At 32.7% G+C, this 23,523-nt stretch overlaps 1 protein-coding gene across 3 annotated transcripts; it reads right to left on the bottom strand.

Annotated features, from left to right (window-relative positions):
• LOC105165430 (uncharacterized protein ycf45) lies at window positions 998–18,037 on the bottom strand. Of its 3 annotated transcripts, none has more exons than XM_011084438.2 (11): window positions 12,242–12,841; window positions 11,479–11,693; window positions 10,014–10,164; window positions 9,254–9,445; window positions 8,016–8,178; window positions 7,697–7,911; window positions 6,194–6,370; window positions 5,881–6,003; window positions 4,846–5,203; window positions 3,235–3,306; window positions 998–2,611 (listed from the first exon to the last, which is right to left on the bottom strand). In XM_011084438.2, exons 1-9 carry the CDS (start codon window positions 12,662–12,664, stop codon window positions 4,898–4,900), a joined length of 1,965 nt encoding a protein of 654 aa, XP_011082740.1. In that variant the 5' UTR covers window positions 12,665–12,841; the 3' UTR covers window positions 998–2,611; window positions 3,235–3,306; window positions 4,846–4,897. The 3 variants fall into 3 exon arrangements, with proteins under 3 accessions (XP_011082740.1, XP_011082742.1, XP_011082739.1); XM_011084440.2 differs by lacking the exon at window positions 998–2,611 and adding an exon at window positions 17,707–18,037 and having other exon boundaries at window positions 3,001–3,306; window positions 12,242–12,455; XM_011084437.2 differs by lacking the exon at window positions 998–2,611 and having other exon boundaries at window positions 3,001–3,306.

Genomic DNA, 23,523 nt, shown 5'->3' with positions numbered 1-23,523 from the left:
ATACAAAACCGTAACTTGTGATGCGGAAAAAAAGGAGTAATAAGTCTTCTTTTTATTATCATTCAAACGATAATAAATCATAGGGTAAATTGTATTCAATTTTTTTGAGATTTGATACAATTATAGATACTTTTTTATATTTAAAAATTTTTCAATACCCTTGCTATGTAATCTAACTATGTAATCCTTTGATTATAATGTGAAAATGCCAACTTTAATCTTGCTAAAATTTTAATGTTTATAATAAAAAAATTAAAAAATATGACGTTGGACGATGTGATTATGAAAAAAAGTATATAAAATTTTGATGTTGGTCGGATGTTTTCATAAATATATATATATGTACAATTCCAATAAATATGTTAAATTATAATTTATAATTCAAAATGACATTTAAGCAATTCAATATAGAATTCGATGAAGCCCTAATGGAAGCCGAAGAAATGGGTCAATTGTTGAACGAACGTTATTATCAAGTAATTTTTCAAAAAAATAAAAAATATTAAAAATTATACTAAATCTCATAAAAAGTTGACATAAACAAAACACTTATATACGTGGGATTCGAATCCAAACCTCTACTAAGTGAAAAGTTTTGTGATCTTAACCATATAATTGACGCAAGACTTCATAGGCTAGTAAGTTCATTCTTTTTCAATATGTAATTTCAAAATCAAGGTGGGGGTAACAAAAAATACTATTATAATTTTATAGTATTGGTGCATTCAAGAAGTCGACATCACCCAAAAAATAATCGAAAAATAGAATTGAATCTCTAAATTAATCTCCCTTTCCATATTATAATTTTTCATGGTTCGCCACTTAAAAGTTGTACTTTGCAAGAATGAAATGCAGAGATAATATATATATATATATATATATATATAGACACAGATATATATATGGGATTATCAATACATCACAAACGAGTACTATATATGAGTTCCAGTTAAAGGGAGAGCAATAAAGTAAAAAAGGTTCATTTTATTCAGTAATGACAAATTACATGGTGATCGAACCCAAATGATCACCGGTGCAAGTATTGTCCAACTAAACATGCAAAAAGATATAAATCTTTTTCCAAAAAAAGGGGGAAACTCTCAAGGGTCTCTCCCAAACTACATCACGTTCGTTTATAAACCTCTCTCGCTCCACAAACTAATGATGTTTAGGATCAGGTCCCCCGGGGCTAACCCGATTGGGGTCGTACCAAATATCTGCGGTTTCTCTTCTCCTCAGACTTTCTTTGATAATTTCTTGTGCGCTCTCAATCAATGCACGTCCTTGAGGTTGTGTTGGTGAAGGAAAAGAACGCGATTCACAAACAGCAAATGAAAACGTGATCAGTACTATGCAAAACCAAAATTTTACACTAGCCATGTGGGCATGTGACATTAACTAGCTATGAATTTGCAATGAGAAGTTTGAAACTCTTGTAGAGTTGAAGATAGAAATCTTGGGGATGGGGAGGGGGGATATTTATAGGGCTCTCGAGGTTTCAACTTATGTGATAATTTAATGAAGAGGGGCCGAATAAGACACTTATTCTAGACTAAGGACTCCACTAATTATGATTTTGAAGTGGATGCACGCTCTTGATACCATGCAATCAAATACCTAAGAAAATGACACTTTGTTCATAGGGGAACGTTTTTTGAATAAAAAAAGAATAGAATAGAATAGAATAGTAGTTATTACTATTTTTTGTACATGGATCAACTTTCCTGTTATTGGTAATGTTATTATTGCTATTTTGACCTCAAACGTGAATATTCAATGGCCAACGTGGATGTAAAAGGCGATTCCCCTTTTCCACAATATGCCATTGCGGCAATATTTTTGCCGCCTTTCTCTTTGAGAAAGGCTATCACTTTCCTACTTCCTACCTATTGAAAATTCTATCACCGTCTAATTTATAATTATCGTGTAATTAATTCAATCCATTCATATAAATATAATAAAACTAATCATATAATTGATTCGACTCAAACAAAGTGGTCTTATGATGCATATCTTGATTGATATTGTTAATGAACTCGAAAACACATTCAAATTAGAAAAGTCAGGGGAGGAGAATTTAATTGTCAAAAGTCTCATCGTTGCACGTAGACTAGCCCTTCTTTACCTAAGAACTTTTAGTGTCCAAGTCAGTTGTTTGGCTTCTTGCAGCTGCTGATGGTATGAAGCTCAACTATTGGCTTGGAACAAAGTTCTACTCACTGTAATCTAGAATCCAGATTTTCCCCTATGAGGCTCTGAAGAGTTGGGATTGGACTTTGGGTGTTATTATATGTGAAGGGTTTGCATGTAAAGGGAAGCATCTAAGTTTGGTTTCTGGTTAAAATTAGCTTTTCTCTGTACAATAAGAACAAAGAGCAAAACTCCAGAAGCCTAATGCTTTTGCACTATTGTAGAAAAGCCCTCCAATTTCAGGTCTGGCTATTGGGACAATACACTTAAGAAAGGCACATCTATTCACTTAAATTTTCATTTGATAATCAAAGGCAAGCATATCCACGCCATATGCAGAACCACATCACTCTAATAAGGGGCAGCAATATTGATAGGCTCAAGCAGGTTTCAACTACAATCTTGATTTCTTCTCACTGCACTGTACAACAAACATTAGGCAACAATTCAGAGCATATGAAACAGGGTTGGGGTTGACATACAGAAGCACATAGGGACAAGAGTAGTATGAATAATCGTGTGAATAAGCAAGCATAATGTCTTCCATAAAATAACAAGGGATGTACTTAAATGCAGAAAAAATATATTCATTTGTTCGACTGCATTATTAGTATTGGGTGCCAGCTAGAGATCATGCGTTTTCAAGACTGAATAAAAGTTAATCACCTGTTAAAATAAACTAACGATATTATTAAAATTAATTGCTCACGAAACCTGATTTGCTGAAGGGGCAGTGGTTAATGTGCACTCACATGTAAAGCTTTTCTGATGCTCAAATTGCTTTGCTCTACAGAAAACACTAAAGATAAAACAAAAGCTATACCATAAAAAAAGTGCAGAACCAAACAAAATCCCAAATGTGCAACACTTTTCATCTGTCGCTTCGACCATGATTTACATTTATATTCAGCTAAATCAAATTTCATTTCTGTATTCGCATTAACAATATATGAAAATATACATAAGAAAACCTAATAATTGAAAAGAGATTCAGAGAATGTCTCCAAAAGTATCTTGGAGAAGTTGAAAGCGCATTTCCAATACCTTTGAGGTTATTTCCAGCCACACTTATTCTCGTACCGCCAATATTTTGGATGTTGACATTTCCTCACCCACCTAAAAAGGTAAAGGGAAAACAGGATGATCCAAAAGCTCAAAAGAAAAAAAATACACCATCAACTTTACATACTTCCTTTTATTCATTTATTTGGGGCGCTGGGTGGTGTGGGGTGGCATGAGATAATCCATGGTCGGTCGAGCTCTAGAGACAAGATTTTTAAGCAATCCAAACATCGTATCATTCCCAATTTCTCAGAATTGGAACAAAAGACTTCATTCATCGACTTTGGAGTATCAAAATTGCATGGTCTCGTCATAAGTATTTTCATAATACGAATTATTGCTATTGTGGAAATTAAAAAGGGACTAGTTTTGTAGCGAATAAGAGGGTCATCAAACAAATCAAAATGTAAAAGATTCAATAGAAAAACTCATTGCAATATTCATGAGATTAGCCCTCATGTCACCAAATTTTCAGGGACCTCCCATGATCCCATGTTCATTTGTTGAAATGGAATACTGATGAGACAACATCCCATATTGAATCTGCTGTAGTTGTGAAGTTTTCAGATTCGAGAAGTAGTCCATCCTTTAATGTACCCAGAGTACGTGAAGTTTGGGTTTGACATTTGGTATATAACAACAGTATCAGAGTACCCCTAATTAAAAACAAAATGCCTAACACAGAAAGCAAGTTGATCCACCAAAGTAAATGACTAATTTTTTATGCAAACACGATGACTTCTTCTCAGTTTTTGGTCAACTTTGATGAAGATGACCATCTTTGGGTCTCTGCAAAGTTAGATAATGCTCAGAAAAACTAATATAGGCAATTATGTAGCTTTCTTCGAACACAAATTAAGGTTATCCTTTTGTACATTTTAATCTACATAAGTAGTTGGGCTCCTGAAAAAGCTTTGACTTTTCATATTCTGGATAAGCATTTTAATACACCATCATATTGCTTCAAGCGGAAAAGAGCACCAAGTACAAATTAAATAATGGAATCATAGTTCAAAGTCATTTGGGGCACTATCATATTGTCAACGACTGATAAAGCTATCCATTTTTCCATAATGTGCTGAAACCATAAATTATGTTTATCTTGTTTATTTAAAGTGTTTTGAGCAGTTGGTATCATTGAAAAGGCAAGCATCAATGAACCGAAAGGAAACTAATATCATAAGAGAAACCAGCACTAAATGTTCTAGCTAGTCACATTGATACGTGTTACTCAAGATTTGTATTTCTTTTTTCTTTTTGTATGTCTTTCACTTTGCTTAGTCCTATATCTAAGTTCCTGGAAAATTGATGGGTGACAAATATACAAAAGGTTCAAGAGAAATGAAAATTCTTTAGGTTTATGAAAATCTTTCCTATCAGAAGACGCGAAACTTCCCAGAAAATTGTTCTAAGCTCTAAGGATACTGAAAAGCATCAGGAATAAGGTGTTATAGGCAAAACTAGTTAATTGGTACTTTAAGGAGTCTGACTGAAAAATGAGCTCTTTTGAGAAATTAAGGTTGACAGATCTGGTGGCACAAAAATTGCACGCCCAGTGTACATTAAAAGACAGATACCACCGTACAAACATACCTGTGGTTTTGGGTCTTTTATTCTGTAGGAGAGGAGATCAAAAGTAGCCCCATTAGTCAGGAAGGAGAGGTAATCTGTTGACAGTGAAGGCTGACCCATTTGTTTCACCATTTAGTCCATAGAAGTCTCCCATGCTAGCACCATCTGCTTCTTCATTCTCAGAATTGTCTTCACCTGTTATACCCTGTAGAGGGAGGATCCGGAGCCAGACACCATGCTCAGAAGCAACTCTTTCTGACTTAAGATTGTATTTACGAATCAGATCCTTTTGAAGCAGCAATATATTTGATGGGCGGGGAAGCAGGTCGACGGACTCCGCTTCTGGAATTACTATTTGCTCAATTGCAATTCTTGCTTCCTTTGTACATACAAAAATAACTTGTTCGTGTCAAATTTTTTGTATCAAACTATTACAGTTACAATGCAATCTGGCATAACGAGGATGCATTTATTCCTGCTTTAGATGATATGTTAATATAATTACGATAGTTATAAAGCAAAGTATATTTTGGTCCGGAAGCATGTTGGTAATACATGAATTATGATACCAGGTAAGTTTTTCCGCTTGATTGAATCGACAAACTTCATTTACAGATTTACTTTATGTGGTTTCCTTGACCAACATAGAGGTTGCCAAGGAACCATGCCTAGCACTTCAACTAATGAAAATCATGAGCAGCTCAAATTGAGTAGTCATTTGTTATGCATGTAATCTCTAGACATTAATTTACGCTGTCAAAGACCTCATTCATGGATGTTCAGACAACCTGAAAGGATGTTCCCCAAATTTCACTAGGTTGAGCAGTTGGCAATGTTGTAGCTCATTAAGCAGTGTAACACAGTGAACTTTAGGGACCCTTAAACTAGAGCTGCTATTACAGCCACCAGATTTCCGGTCGAAACCCCAACCAACAGCTTATACTGCCACCTGACCTTTCCTCCGATGGCGAAAAAATAAGTTGATCTTCTACCATCAAATTCTAGAGAGAAAACAGCCAACTTGCAATAGCTTATATCCGTAGTTCAACAAATTACCTCCAAGGCATCAATTTTCTCTGAGTCATTTGCCTTAGCTTCAGATTCATAGAATTCAAAACCAACAGCATAATCAGACATTACGGCTTGTATGGCCTTGGTTATCTGAGCCAAAGAGCTTGTCTGCAAAAGGAAAAAGAAGGAGAAGATGATCAGGCAAAATAAGAAGAGAGGGAAGAAACATTTACCATACAAATCATCACAATTGTATGTCTTAGTTTTTGTCAATCAATTTCATAATTATTTAATCAGTACATTTTCTTGGCAGTGACAATAAGACGGAAAAGCTGAATGACTTATTTCCAGTAGTTACCTTGCTGACATAAGTAGGAATTCCACGAGCTTTTGCAGCAGCTTGAAGCCCGGAATTCTTTTTGAGCTTGGACTGCAATGCTAATAAGACATCTGCTTCACTGATGTTGTCAGTAAATTCAATTGTATCATCTATCTTCAATTGTTTCATCCCTTGTACCATGCTTGCCTCTGATATCTATAAAACTGATAGCATTTTAAGTTGCACCAGTCCTCATAAAGAATCTAAGCAAGGTATAGCACCCACTCTACAATCATGATAGGTAAACTATACATAGAGATTTAATCACACAGGGAAAAACATGTATAGGACAGTTACTACTTTATCCAAGAATTGCTTTACATCATGCTTTTGCTTTTAATGCAAAATTGACGACAGAAATGAATAGTGAAAACTTGGCCTTGAAGTATGTTCTGATATATGCAACCGCATCTTCAATCCATATTTTCCTAGAATCTAGAGAATTTTCCTCTTAAACTAAGATTTTCATTTTTGTTGCTATAAAGAAAATGAATAAAAGTCCACCAAATATGAGGAACCATAATGAAGGGCTTTGTTTGCAAATAACATCATTTCATAGTATTCTTTGAACAAGAGTATCTCATAACATTCATCACATTCCCACATGGAGAGAAAGAACAGAGTTCAGAAGCCACCAGAACCTCTCCAAATTAGCACCTTGACACCTCTAACTACCACTCAAATGTTAAACCTTTGCAGCGATATTGAGCTATTTGTACCATCATGATACGCAAAATGCTGACTCAACGTCATTAAAGGATGACTTAGCACCACCATCCACATTTACAATGTCCACCTAAGCATGAAGAATTATTTCATTCCTTTGCTATCTTTTTTCCCTTTCTTTCATCTGCTAGGTGATCATTCCTTACATGTTGATTTGCTACATTACTTTCACACCTAAACTTCTGACAACCTCAGCATTTTCGTTAATGATTTTGTTGGAAGCTCTTATACATTTCAATATAATTTGATTTATGGATCTTAGGCTTGTCAGTATATGATGTTCAGATTCCTTTGACTTCCAAATTCCTTCAATCATTGTGTTTCCCAAACCAGCCTAATCCATCATTCTTTTCCCATAAAATTTCTATTATTAAGAAGTAGATATATCGGACTAAATAATAGATGGCACTAAACTATATTTCAAGTTCTTGAGGGGCTAAATCATATTGACAGTGATCGCATTAAAGCCACAGCTGATGTAAAAATCTAATAATCATGACATTCAAATTGACAATTCATCCCTGACAGTATTAACACAAGTTCTAGCAATGTCATCCCTGTTTAGTGGAAATTCCTAGATAAAGAAACTCCACCATTAGAATTAAAATGGTGAAAACTAACTTACAATTTAAAGTTGCAATTGCATATAGAAAAAAGATAAATTTTATTGACCAACTTTACATAACTGCAAATTTGATTCACAGAAAAATAGCAAAAAACCCAGGTCCAGACTACTAGTACCGTGGAAGTTCTTACCCCATAGAGAAATACACAGAGAGCATCCTCATCCTTACAGGAGTTCTCTTCTGAGACAACTTTGTCATGGCAATGGGTAATATCATTTATTTCAGAAGTTTCCTCTGTCCCACTTTCCCTGCTTGTCTCAGAAAAATCAGATTTAGATAACCTTGGTTCAAATTCATCTGTTGATTCCTTATTTATCTTCCGAACCTCAAAATTTGGCTGATGTCCTACTCAAGGCAAAAGTAGCAATAGCATAAACATTCAAAATACTACCAGGAAAGTTGAGAACGAGACAAGGAAAATCATTTGTTATACAGAAGGAAATCAAAACCTGAAAGTAGAGCATCCACTGTGGCTTCTAAATAACGATGGACTCGTAACTCTGTCTTAGTAATTATCTCCACCCCACAACTAAAAGTTGCTGGTCCTTTCCTCTCCAACACTGTCTTCTGAACACCTCTCCTACTTGCCTCTTCATCTCCTAATGTCACACTCTGCGAAAGAGTCACTATGATAAAGCTCTTCCAAAGACAGTAAAGAATAACAGAAGATAAGTTGTTGATAACTTGCAAGGAACTGATAACTCTCGACTATGGGCGTGTTGAAACAGTTTAAAATATGTTTTTTTGTCCAATAAAAATTGTCAACAAATACCTCCCGCACGACAAATGCAACCAATAATTTGCTTGGAGGACTCTGCCAATATCTAACACGACTTGAGTAGATTCACAGGGCGCATAAAAACATAAGCCTGTGCATAACTAATAGTCGACTGGCAGCATTATCTACTCCGATTATGGGGTAGATATGCAAAAAAAAAGAAATCCATTGACCAGCAGTGTTTATCTACTTTGAGATGTGGGTAGGACCAAAATGAAGAAAGAATGCTCAAATCGAAATTTTCTGAACAAATCTATAGTTTGATTCTCATTTGATGCTATTTGCAGGGACCTAATGATACATATAAAGCAATGGGTATTAAAGGGATTCCAGACGTTTCTGATGGAAAGTATTCGCACTTTTCTTTTCCATTTGATTGTAGGTTGGAGATGCAGATTGGTAGGAAATAGTCTCTAAGACAAAAGTCCAACAATCACCAGGTCTGACAAATTGCCAGGAGTATTTGGTGAAAGCTCTTCATAGTTAGAGATTCAAAGGGTGTTAACAGGGACCTCCTGGCTCTTACATCCAGTGCCTATATTGGTGGATTAAATTTTCAGAAGTAGTTATCTAACAATTATACCATTATTCTTTATGTGAAACAAGATCTTTCTGTAGCCTGATATTAGCTCTTTAATCATTTGGCCTTCAGATAAATCTTTTCCTAAAGGGAATTAAAGAGTCATCTCTGTGATATTATTTAGATTTAGCACAATCATAAAGCTTGCATTTCTGGGCCCCGCACTACCTGATCATAGTACAAGTACAACACAACCTTTTATCTGGGTTATCCTAATCAGCTTTCTACAATGAGGAAAATTAACACAGGACGAAGAAACATTTAAGCATCAAGACAGAAGAAGTTTAATTGGTACTATTGGACAGCTTCGCAAACACATCAAATATTACCTGCACTCCTCCAACGAGCATTTCTAAAGCTGGATTCATCACTAAATTCTCGATGGTTACTCCATGAGCTGTTGCAACCAGCTGAATTCCACGCTGTGCAATTGTACTTGCAGCAGCAGCTTCAAGCTTGGTGCCAATTTCATCTATCACAATCACTTGTGGCATGTGATTTTCAACAGCTTCTATCAGCACCTAAAAGAATTAACTAAAGATGAGAAATCCGCTAACATATTTAATCTGTTAAAACAAATTTTCATTTACTATGTTACATGTCTAGACTCATAAGACATGTCATACAAGGGACAGAACCAATTAAATTAAATGAATAATTCATGTGGATGTCCTAGAATTTACAATGCATTAAGCCAATCAGCTAGAGTTAGGTATCACATTCATGATTACATCACAATGTATTTCCAAAAATACACACAATTGGCTACTATCTCAAGATAATCTGTACTATATGTTTGCAAAACTGACATTAAGTAACTCCATATATTCATAAATTGTGTAAGGCGGCCTGTACCAATCTAAAAACATCTGAGAAAATGAACTTCAATATACAAATGAAGCAGACTGTTGTAAGCTGATATGGTCAGCATACCAAGTCAATAGACACTGAGTTGTTTGTAACATCCATGAGCTCTATATTTTGCCTCTGTCATACTCATAATCACATGCACCATTTGAAACTAGCAATCTTTGCATTACTTGACTTGTCTAATTTCGTGGTCATTAGAGGGAAGAGCAATTTTCAAACCTTATGTTGCACATCAGTATGTGGGACTTGCATCCGCCGAGCATCGCCTATTCCCGCATGAGGAATATCTCCATCACCACCAATTTCATTTGACGTGTCAACAATCATCACACGCTTCTTATACTCATTTGCAAGCATACGAGCTATGTCCCTTAAAACCAAGAACATAACAAAATAACCTTTGCAAGCTTGAAATGATAGTTGAATATGAATGTATCTCTGCATCAATATCTATACAGTTCAGTGCAAGTAAGCTTCGCTGGAAGCATAAATCTTCCAGCATCAAGCCTAAAACTGATCATAAAAGTCTCAAATGTTGTTTAACAAGATTAATAGAATGACTATGGATAAATTTTTTTTATAATTTTGTACACACTAAAAATTTCAAGACCAACAAACAACACTTCAAGGTACCAGCTTAAAAATTATGGTTAGTAGCTTATGAAGAAGAGGATCCCCATCATTGCAATATACCAGAGATATTCTGAATAATAGGTAGAATTGAATTCATCGCATTCCCCTTACCAATTTACAACGATACATCAGAAGAAGATTTTGGAATCTGAAAACTGCTGCTAGCTTATTTTCAACTACAGAAGAGAGTTCCATAAGTACCAAGAAGAAACCTTTAGCTTGAAAACAACCAACATATGTGATGGTGTACATCTGAATTCACATTTCTAGGAGAGAGAAAGAGGAGCAGAAGCAAAGAGACACAGAAAGAAAGTCTATCACCAGGGACCTTGGCAAATTATGGTTCATGACTCAGATAACCATCCATTCCCTCAAAAGAAATGAAGACAAAAAACCAAAAGAATCTGAATATATGTAATTGATAGAAAGAAGTCCAAAGATAAAATCATTTTTTCTTAATAAATTATGTGTTCTATAGCTTGATGACCAGTAAATTGAGTGCAGAAGCACAGAGGTATACATAAGACTGAGATATTCTCTAAACAACCTCTCACATGCCAGTCTACATTTGCATGTGATGCAACCTAGTAATGGAAACACATAGAATGCCAAAAGCATCAACCCGTTAGGATTTAAACCAATTTGTGCACAACTGTGTCTCACTCTCACTCAGCACAGTTATAATATTTGACACTGAAAATAAAGACCCGCAAAGTAGAATGTGCTATAACTTATTATATGCTACATACATTGTGGGTGGTGCAGAATAGATTTACATCATTTAACTAAATCAGTTTTGTTAAGCAGCGCCTAGATGTGACTGCATGTGAAAAATCAGTACTCAGAATCTCAATTTCTAAGCAAGCATTCAAGAATTACGATCGCCGGGAAAAACAAAAAACCTTACCTTTTTCCCGATATGTAGCTGAAATGAACTACTTGCTTTTATGTATAAGCTTCACAGCTCAAGGAGCTACATCAAGATACACTATGATAAAAGGAGAACAAGTCACTATTTTAGCTGTTTCTACTGAAATATGCAGATATTTACCTGATTATTGTTGTTTTTCCCACCCCTGGTGGCCCAATGAGTAACAAGGAAGCGCCATCCTTGACTAAATCTCGCAACAGGTTGGCACTTCCAGACACTGCACGACCAACACGGCAAGTTAAACCAATGATCGTACCTTTCCTATTCCTAATAGCACTAATACGGTGCAAGGTTCTGCTGATTCCCGCTCGATTATCAACTGCAAAATCCCCAACCTGGAACATGTAAAGTCAACACAGAATTATGAATTTCAATTTCTGGGCTATTCTCTCTGAGGTTATTCATATCGTTGAGCTGGACTTGAAAATCCATAAGTATTGAATTCATTTGAAATCCTCTGGATTAATAAGTAATTTTACAATGTATCAAAAATGTGATTATATGCTTAAGAAAGATTTTAGTTTCAGACAATAGAACTTATAAGTAATTGGCACATATGCAGTCTATGGTTAATGATGTACACTATATCTCCTGTTTTCACATTACCATGATAAAACCTATACTTAAGTTTGCTGAACCTACCAACAACGTAGGGATGATAGACACAATAAATTAATACAGTGTAAAAGGAAATGATGGAGATAGGAGAAGAAAGCACAAGGCCTCATCAACTCAGACATAGATCCTCATTTCACACGATATAAGACGCATAAAGCCATCAAGACCAGGCGCACGGACCTCCCAAAACAGAAAGCAAGCATGTAGAGCTCCATCAAACTAAAATGAGTGGGAATGATAAAAAAGAAATATAGAACCAATATACCAGTGAAGTGGCATGTTGGATATCGTCCATTGTAATAGGATGATCGGACAACATGAAATCCCCCGTGGGAAACCGAGCCAAAGGCTTTCGGCCCAAGTCCATGACCACCTCAATCAAATCACTGTACTCCGGATGCTCGCTCACCCTCCTCCGCATGTCCTCCGGCAAAAGCGCCAGCAGCCTGCCCAACTCCACACTAAAATCTTCAGCATTGCTGGTCACAGAGAAAGATGAAAATTGCGACGATGAGGAACGCAGAACGGGAGAAACCCTGAAGTTGGGAGTCCGGAAAGCCGACCACCCAATAATTGCTCCCTTGGTTGGAGCGGGAAAGTGAAGCGATGCGAGAATCCGGGGGCGGTAAGGAGCCGAACAAGGTTTGAAGGGGAGCAGAGGATGGCCATAACGATGAGAGTGGAGCATTGGCGTTTTGGCGGTAAAATCAGCATGCGGATTTAGGTTCCGGAATTTGGGGATTTTGTTTGGTGACAAGTGGACTCTGCTTTTTCCTTGAGTAAGTTGTTCACCAGCTTATCCTATTCCTACTTGCTTTGGATTTTCAAGGACACAAAACCATCTCCCACTTATTATTCTCCTACTGTAACTTAATAAAATTATTCCAAATTTAAATTTATTACTCTGATTTTATATTTTAATTATTTATTTCTTTAAGTTAAAATTTCCAGATATAAAAATTGTGTGAAAAAGAACAAATGTATACGAGTGGACAAGATTTTCACAAATTTTGATTTTATTATATCTGAAATAAATAATAAAATAAAAAGCTTTTCATCAAAATTTTCAACAGTGTTTTCTAGGATATAATTTCAAATCCACCACAATAATTTTAAAAAAATAACTTAAAATGAAACTGACATACTTAAAAAAATAAAGAAGATGGTGATAATTTAGTGATGTGGTTGAGATAGCCCAGTCCAATATCACGGCCCAATAACGGCAACATGAATTATTGTGAATGCCCATACGTTCAGATTTTGTGAATTAAATTAGGAGGTGTTTGTATTGTGTTGCAATAGTTGGAGTAGTTTTCGGGGCGTCGGTGTCAAATATTTGAAGAATCAGGATTGAGGGTGACACAAAAATAATAGGTGCTTTGGGTAACCACTCACCTCATTCCTAACTATTATTTTCTCCAACAATAAAACCAATTTGTATTTTCCCTCAACTTGTCTCTATATTTAATTACCACCATCAATAATAATAATAAATATTGAAATTCGATTTAGATAATATTACAAAAATATAAAAGACAAAATTATTGTTCATATTTGGTCCAGTAAGTGTGATATATTTATTATGTTATTGATTATCTTTTTTATTACACTTGTTATATATTTGATTAAGGTCTGGTCAAACCCAATCATGTTAAAAGTGAAAAATTACAGTAAATAATAAGTAATTATAGTTGTGCTGTAGCTATTGAGCGTTATTTTAGCCAACAATGTCAAAACATTGGGCATAATTAAAGACTGTGACAAATGCATCAGTTATGGCTAAACCCATGACAACTATTTTTCAATTATGAATAAATTAAGATTTGTATTTATTTCTTTTATCCTGATTAATACTATTAATTTTACTATAATTTTTTAAAGTCATACTCATTATAACATGGAATAATTTATTTTCTTATGGTAATATAATTTTTGAAAAAATACGTAGAAAAATTGGAGGTGGGTAGAGTAAATAATCATTAAGAATATTTATAATTTTTCAAATAACGAGAAAGTATTTATAATCATATCAAATTTTATGATAAATAACTGTAATTTACCATTTATTTTAATTAGAATTTAGGCGGGGAGCAAAAACATCTCACCACCAAAATTTAAAATCCACACAATCAAACTATCACTTTCTTCATTAAGGCAAAACCAATCAACATCTCATGAATTTACAGATTTTGAGGGACAAACAGTTGAATTTGGAGGAATAACACATGCCATTGGATCAAAGGATGAAGGCCTTCGCCCTTTGAGGCTAAGACCAATAAATGAATCATCAGTTTGTCGTGCTGTCAATATCCCAACGACAGCACACATGAAAGCGATATCCATTTCTTTTTTTAATGTACGTTGGATCAATTTGAAAGAATCAATTCATTTTTATTAAATAATTATATAAATATTTACAGCACCTAGAAATCAGTATTTTTCTGTATTTTTATGCTAAAATAAAGTCGAAATGAGTATTTTTAATTTATAGTTTCTGTTTTCGAATTATTTAAATAAATTTTATTTTAAGCAAAAAAATTATAAACAGCTATTACCAACTTATTAGTAGAATTGTAGATAATAAGTTTTTTTTCTAAGCATTCCAACTTTGACTTTCTTTTCATTTTTTTTTTACTTTTATTTTTAAACGTTCATAATTTTTACTACAGTTAAATTTATAAATTTTTGCATAATTTATTCCCACCATCAGTGGACGTCGGGTCGGATTTCGGAGTTCGAATTGGGTATAGCAATTCGATCCCGATTTCAAATTTATAGACAATTAAAATTTCGAGTACTTGATACTTTTCGATAAAAAAAGCTTTTAAAAAGCTGAACAACTTCTTAATGTCAATCGACTAAATTAAACAATAAAATGCAAAAATAAAACTAAAAACATAAGAAAAATTAAATTTTAAACACTAACATCTGAGTTTGATAATTTATTTCGCCTACATTTTAGAATTTTATAGAAATATAAATTGTGAGAATAAGACGTAAATAAAAGAAAATTTGAAAGATGGATTCTTAGTGAGATTTAAGAAGAATGGTATCTATACTCTATATTGTACTATTATAAAAGAAAATTCTATTATCGTATCAATTTTTTAATATTTAGATTTATCCCTTAATTCATTTTTTTTTAAGACAAAGTTGGGTTAGAGTAGTAATTTACTTCTTAGTTCATTTTTTTTTTTCAACCCACTGCTCTATAATTTTCTCCCCCTTCTCCATCTTTTTTTTCCACACAAATTTTTATATATTCAATAAATCCACAACTATAATTATTTTTTTTTTCTCACAGATCTCTTTCTTTTTCCTCAACTCAAACTATATTTGTATCGTTTTGCTTGATGCTATATATGCATTAAAATTGATCAAAATCCATAATTTAAACACAATGATTGATGTATAGTAACATTTTGGTTAATTACATTGACACTTCTTGAGGTTATACCAGTTTACACAAACACCTCGTATATTTTGCAAAATTACAGTTACACCTCCTAAGAGGTGTTAGTGCGTTAGTGTAATATCTTTCAAGGGGTGTTTGTGTAAGTTTTGTATTTGAATAGAGAGTGTAGTTGTAATTACAACTATAACCTATTGGAGTATAATTGTAATTTTATGAAAAAAAGGGAGTGCTTGTGTATTTTAATCTAATCTCATAAAGTGTCAATATTATTTATTCTAACATTTTTATTGCAAATTCTTTTTATTTGTCCAAACATCGCATGTGTGTGGATTGCTGATTTGAATAAAAGAGAAGAAGAATAAGTAAAAAAAAAAAAAAAAGAAGATTGAGATAAGAAGAAATGAAAATAAAATAAATTAATTTTTGGTAAATATAAGATATTCAATCGGGTAGAGGGGTATTATCGTAAATCCACTGACTTTCAAAAATGGAGCATCAAGTTGTGCGATACCCGAATTGAGACACGAAGAAATATCCTACCCAAACATTCATCCCTAATTCGTTGTAAGTAATCTCAGTACAATATCTTAGGATTAATTATATCTATATCCTTTTTAAAAATATAAAATTATATTTTTGTAAGAATAATTTTAAAATTATACTTACATCCCATTAAAAATTTCACTATTTACACTTGGCGTATTTTGTTAGAGTTTGGACAAAAAATGCTAAAATTAGAAAATTCTAAATTTACCCCTCGTTTAACATTTCATGTAATAATTTTGTACTTATAAGAAAAACACATAATAATGTTAAATTCACTCCATATATACATATTAGTAGTTAGTTGCACACAGTTCCTGCGAGCATATAAAATTATGATGTGGGATGACTAAAATAAATTATAAAAAGACGCAAAAACGTAGTGAGTTGATGAAAAAGTAATTAAGAAAAAAGAAATGTGGAGTAAAGTAAGAAAGAAAGAAAAATTATAATTTATTAAAAATATAGAAGCTCGTAAAAAGAAAAAACATGTAGAATGTGAGAGAGAGAAAAATAATTGTAATAGGATTTATTAAAATTATGAAAATTTGTGAAGGCAAAAAATACGGAGAGCATGAAGGGGAAAAATTGAGCAGTGGTAGAGAGAAAAAAAAATAATTTTAAAATAATTAAGAATTTCCTTAAAGAATAGATGAACGAAAGGGTAAAATGGGATGATAAAAAATTGGTACGATCGATGAGTTTTCTTTTATAATAGTGCAAATATTTATCATTTTATAAGGGCAAAAATATATATTAAAATATTAAATAAGAGGCAAAATTAAAAATTTATATTTATTATTTTTTTTGCTAATATCAGTATTTTTCATCCAAATAAGGGTTCATATAATTTTTTAAATTGATTACAACATTTTTCATCAAGATTTTTGTTCCTATTTTTGAAGTTTAACTATAAGGTTTGTTAAATGTATTTGTCGCGCCTCAGCAAGTGACAGGTTATATATTGAATAATAATTTCATAATTAAATTTAATTTGGATTAGACTAATTGCGTAAGGAGTTTAACTTAATCTTGTGGGACAAAAGATTAATCGAGTTAAATTTAGGACACTTTAATTCATCTATAATTTAATTATTGTTTGACGTCCTTAGTATATTTGTAGTGACATGTGGGGTTGTCTGATTTTTACAAGTCAAACAACAAAAATCCATAAAAAGTTGATAGCATAACATCGTCCCACAATTCTTTGTTTGCTTTTTACGCCATATCGAATCATCACTTTCACTTCCTAAATATCACTGTTTTTATGATATTCTAACCTCAAAATATTGGGAATTGCTACGTAAATCGCCAACCCAATTCTTGAAAGTCAGCTTGTACGAGCATGAATAGTGGGATTCGATTGGTGTGTTATTATGATGCTTTCATGTTATTAAATTTCAAATTTTGTCCTCAAAAAGTAATTTGCTAGGAATAAAAGGTGTAAAATTTATAAATTAATCAAAGTTTTCGTCTATAATAAAATGTGGAAATGTGATAACATTAATATATGTTGCTAATTTACAAGATTATAATTTGCCCATTTCAAATACTCCGTATTTTTCTTCCACCCATATAATTAAAGATAAATTACTTTTGTAAAATTACAGATATACCTTTTAAGGGAATGTTAATGTAAGTGTATCTTAGGTGGTGTTTGTGTAAGGTTTTGCCTCTAAATATGTAGTGTAATTGTAATTACAACTACAAGTTCAAAAAATATATTTGTAATTCTATAAATAGCGAGGAACGTTTGTGTATTTAGAACTTACAGAATTGAAGAGCACGATCGTGTCTGCCGTGTTCTCCACTGCCGTTTTGGTAGATTTTTCATGGCTATGAATGAAGAACATGATAGTGCTCTTTGAAACACGACTATATTCTTTAAATCTGGAGGTATGAAAGTGGGTGTGAGAGTTTTCAAAAAGAAGAACAAAGTTCAAATACAAATAAAGTGTAAAAGTGAGGTATGGCGGTATAAGAGTGATTGCTAGGGAGTGGGAAAGAAGATGATGCTATTGTGTAGGAGAATCGCAAAGAGAGAAAAACGAATTCTAAAAATGTTTGGGGTGAAGGAAGAGCATGTGAGGATGCATGGTTAGGTTGAAGGAAAGGAAAGAAAAAAGCGTAGGGATCAGACGAGTTGGGAGGAGGTTTGGTTAGCTGTAAAAGCTGTCTAAAAAAAATTCCGACGATGACAGTGGCGCTAGAGCCCATGAATAGTGAAAAACACGAACAAGTTATGTTGAGCAACACAATTGTGTTATTCGTATTCTGTTAATTTTGACTTTAATTTTAACGATTAAACCAAAATTATAATATTTTAAAAAGACTAAAAATAAAAACCAATTTTAATCCTAAATATAAAGACCAAAAATGTAAACTTTACCCACTACATACATATATTCACAACATTGTTGTATTTTATTAATAATATTGGGAGCTTGTGATTCCTTAAATGATTAGATGAGGAGGTGAGGTGCTGGCTGATGGCTGCTGGCTCTGCCCTGCTGATCCCGTATCTAACAAATAGAAGAAGATAATGCATAAAGGTGTTTGGTCTATTGCATGAATGAATGAATGATTATGACAGACAAACTTAGTACAAATTGTGAAGTTGGGCCTACAGCACATGAACATGACGCACCAAATATAAATAAATAAATACCCACACCATCTTCATTTAATTTAATTTAATTATCATCAACAATGCTCCTCCTCTACTCTTCTACTTCCCCTTTCCATTTGTGATTCAAATGGAATACACCATTTTCACCTCTCATTTCCTAATTTTTATTCAGCTTTACGTGTCCAATTAAATAGGTTATGTAGTCTGTAATTTTAGTAGTACTCCATAAACTCCCAATACCTGTAACATTATAAGGGTTGGTGTATTTTTGTGTATGCGATGAATGGTTGACAGATTCGATTGAACAAAATATAGAATATGATAAATTAAGTAAATTTCAACAACTTCCTTTGACGTTTGTTATAATTACAAAAACCACTTTTTTTTCTAAAAAATTACAAATACCTCCTGATTTCATCGTTCGTCTAACAATGAGCTCATTCCGTTAGATTTTCATCTAATCTTTATGGTGAACCTACCAAAATGTCCTTTTGAATTACAAATTATAATTTTATGTATATTTTAAAATATTTTTATGACCTAATATTCCATATAGATTATTTATTTTACCCAACCTCAATTTTTTTATTTTTTTTATAAAAACAACAAGGGTAAAATAGTAATGCCCATTTCACCGTTACAAAACTACATAATTATTTTTCATTTGATGGGTGTATTTGTAATTTTTCAAACACAAAGGGATATTTATATTTGTGTCAAACCTTATGTGAGGTAGTTGTAATTTACCCGACAAATTGATACTTTTTAGGGACCAAAATCGTGTCTCAAAATGTTTTTATCTACTTAAAGAAGTATATAAATGAATAATATTGATTAGATTTTTTTGAACGAGTATTAATTTTTTCTATTTTATCTAAAAACTTGTTAAATTCTACTTGACATAATGGAGCTCATTATGGCTATCCACATCTATACGTATGTAGCGTAGCCTCAATTGTTCTATTTATTAATATAAATAAAATAAACTAATTATTTAGTTTTTATTTAAGACAAAAAGTTCCATCTAAAGACACCATCTCATTAAGAGATATCGTAACTATTGTTAATTATTATTTTATCAGTAAAGTAAAAAAATGCCTAAATTTTTGTGTACAATTAGTACAAGTAGTATTTTTTGCATAGAATATTAAATTTATGATTGGTATTTCTATTTTTTGAGATGGGAAAGACAAAAGAATTACGTCTGTATCATGTGTGTCGATCAAGATCTCTATAATTAACGGTTTAATATCAAAAATTAAAACTTGAAGACGTGATGATTAACACACAGATTCCGACGTATATTTAGCCCCACCAAATACATTAATAAGAACTCAAACCCACGTCATGAATATGACAACCTTTGATCTTAACCACCCACAACCTTTTTCTTGTTTGAGATTGAAATAAAAAAAATATTTACTGGTCTTTGTTAAAAATCTCCAACGACAGCAAAAGAAGCCGCAAAATAGTGGATACAGATTAATTAATTTATTCTTATCACAATTACAATTTGCTAATCAACTTGCTTAATGATTGCAATCATACAAACCTATTTGATTGGTTCCTTTTCACCTGTCGAAGGGGTTGGAACATTAAATAAATAGCGTGTTAATGCAACAACGTCGTTTTCACGACTCTTTTGTTAGAGTTTTCTCAAGTAAATTATTTGTTGTTTCCACTATTACAAGTCTCTTAATATGGTCTTGTTGTCATCAATGTTTGTTGGTATTTGCTTGTGACACTGACAATAAATGAGAAAATTGTAATTCAGCCAATTGAGGTTCTCAATTTATAGCTCATCGTACAACTTGTGATGCAGCAGCAAAAATTAATTAAATATATAAAATGTTTGTACTTAATTATTCATTAAGTAATTACTGATAGACGAGATGAACTGTTACCGATCGTTATCGACAGATTGTTAACATATACAAAAGAGTACGAAAAAAGAGTAATTGTATGATATTTTTTCATTTACAATCGTTGATCAAGATTGATTTATTAAAATAATTTTACGTGAATTACAATTAAATGTTATGTATCAACTACGGGCATTAAAAAAATAATTAAAAAAATTGTCCCTTTATCTATTCGGCTATTCCACAATGGAGAAAACCCTTCTCCCGATATCCTACCAACATCTCCCTTCCTTTCCCCGCCCTTCGTAGCCTCCCTTCGCCTATTCACCTTTTGTCGCCCACCTTTCCCCTCCCTTAGGCCGTCCTTTATAGCCCACCATCCCTTTGCCCTTTCACCTTCCTCCACCCTTCAGATTTTGAAAGGAAGTCAAAACTGAGACAGAAGATTGAATTCATGTTTGTGCCAACAATTTGCAATGTGGGTGATGGCCAAACCCTCCACTTGTCTTGGCGCATTTCCACTGACTACTTCCTCCAATAGCAACACACATTCGAACTCCCGTTCGGTACTAACGCAGCGCTCCGACAAAAATAACAATATCGAAAGCAACATCAACAACAACAATAAGCAAGGAGCAGTAAATTGAACACGCGATTCGAATTACAGATTTTATTGAATTGAAAACTGCATATACATTGAATAACGATGCTAGAGCAAAAGGATTGCCTTGAGAGGACACTAGTACGTAACTACACCAAGCTTCTTGAACTCATTCACCCCTATAATAGGCTTAAAAAAGTTTTTTCTATTTAAAGTAATAGACACTAAAAAAGTTGAATAACGGACCTCAGAAGACCTAATGTCCTCCTGAGCAAAATAAAACAAATCAAAAGACCAGCATTTAAACTCTAAAACTAAGAACAAAACAAAGCTAGATAAAAGACCAATGCCTAAAATTCTAAGACTGTGGAAGTCCAGCCGAAATGTGCGATTGAGTGGTCGAAATGTGCGTCAAAAGTGTCGAGTGAACGGACGGCCCTTGACACCTTGGTAATCATAATAGTAGGATAAATAGTGCGGGCTTTTGGTTGAATAACGGGCCTTACTAACACCAAGTAAACATTGAATTAGTCTACACTATTAGTTCAATACAGACTAATCCAATGAACTAAATATGCCTTGTTTGTACTAAGGCACCCATCAGACAGTTACAATTGACAAATATTTGTTTCCGAGGGTCAGCCCTCCAAACCCTACTTTCCGACAGGGGCTGCTATTCCCAGCAATCCTCACTAATTCAATGTGAAATTCGCCCGAATGCGAAGTTGGTGCAACTTCCGTGCTCCAATTTTAACTCTACTATGACATGAATCCAAACACTCTTGTTGAATGAAAAAAATCGAATCATAGTTATCATTTAAACAAGATATCGTGGTACTTGAGTATGAAATTGAATTAGTTACACTTAGGTCTTCTCTAAAATACAAAATTATATATATTTTTTTAATTTTTTTAAATTACCCTCATATTTCCTCATAAATACTCTATTTACAACTGTACCCCTTTCATTAGGATTATGGATGAAAAATACTAATATTAATAAAAATAAAATAATATAAACTTTCAAGCATATTCTTTATTTAACATTCCATATAATATTTTTGACAAATATACCCTAGTAATATCTTTTGCTTGTAAGGGGAAGGGGCTAAACTCAATATAGAAAAAGTCAAATGGTGGAATAATGAAATATTATCATTCAATTATTGTCACTTATATATAAAAAGTAGTTGTTAATAAATAAAAAAACTACACATATTTTGTAATAATATATACGGAATGTTAAATAAGACGTACATTTACAAATTTATGTGATTTTTTTACTGATATCATTATTTTTCACTCAAACTCCACCATAAAAAACACAATCAACAAACGAGGAATTCTAGAATAGGATGTAAATATATTTTCTTTAAAAAAAAATTAATTTAGACAAGGTAACAAGTCTCATTTTTATAGGAGTTTTAACCCCAAAATATAATTAGTTGAAAGAAAAGAGAACCAAATCAATAATAAAATTTTATAATTAGATTACATCTTAAACACAATTTCGAGTCGTCGGAGGGCGAAGTGTGACAAAGAATGTTTGTACCCATCACCTAAAACATAAAAAATAAAATATGTATTTTTAATTTGTATAATTTTTTATATAAAATGAGAATGTGTTTGAAATTTATATTGAATAATGGGTTAATTCAATATGCGTCTAATGAAAAAACATAATAATATAATATATTTTCATTTAAATTATTATTTTAAAAAAAAGTAAAAAAATTACAAACAAACAAGAGATTTTCCAAGGTTGAAGAGGAGGGGGACAATGCACATCGGCGCTGGCCTCAATGCCAAGCAAATTTGTATATTTACTCATACAAATCTAAGATACGGAGGATAAGTGTCTCCCAATTGAGAAATTTTAGAAAACCCTAATTGCACGGAATACTATTGGGTGGACATGTGCTTGTTGGGAAATGTTTATAGATACTATCTTTGTACTAATCTCTTACTAGTCCTCACTTTTACCAATATACATTTGGCAATTTCTATGTCTCCATTCTCTTCATCGTCTCCAAATTCACCTTTCCTTTTAAATTCTTTTTTTATATATATATTATTGGACATTTTATATGTGTAATCTATGTTATAATAATGGGTTCTTTAATCACAATGTATTTTGACAAGAATTTAAATTTTTACTTCTAGCTATAGTAAAAATATCATTAGTTGGTTTTTAAATTTAACTAAGAAAGGGATTTATTTATTATAAAAACTAAATATAATTTTTTAATTATATGGAATTCGACGTGTAATTATATTAATTTTTAGAGTAGGAAAGTGTAATTATTCCTTATAAATTATGATAAATTTGAGAGATCTTTTATAATTTAGTCTATATAGTATACTTACGTTAATCTGTTTTTTAAGATTAAATAAAATCTTTTATATTATACTGCTCAATAAAGGATTCTTTTTGTAAATAATTTTTTAATAGATCAAATATAATATTTTAGTTAATGGATAAATTTATTTATTAGAC

The sequence above is a fragment of the Sesamum indicum genome, linkage group LG6, assembly GCF_000512975.1.
Source record: "Sesamum indicum cultivar Zhongzhi No. 13 linkage group LG6, S_indicum_v1.0, whole genome shotgun sequence".
NCBI classification, from domain to species: domain Eukaryota; kingdom Viridiplantae; phylum Streptophyta; class Magnoliopsida; order Lamiales; family Pedaliaceae; genus Sesamum; species Sesamum indicum.
Note: the sequence above shows the minus strand (reverse complement) of the source record. Positions and strands in the feature narration are given on the sequence as shown.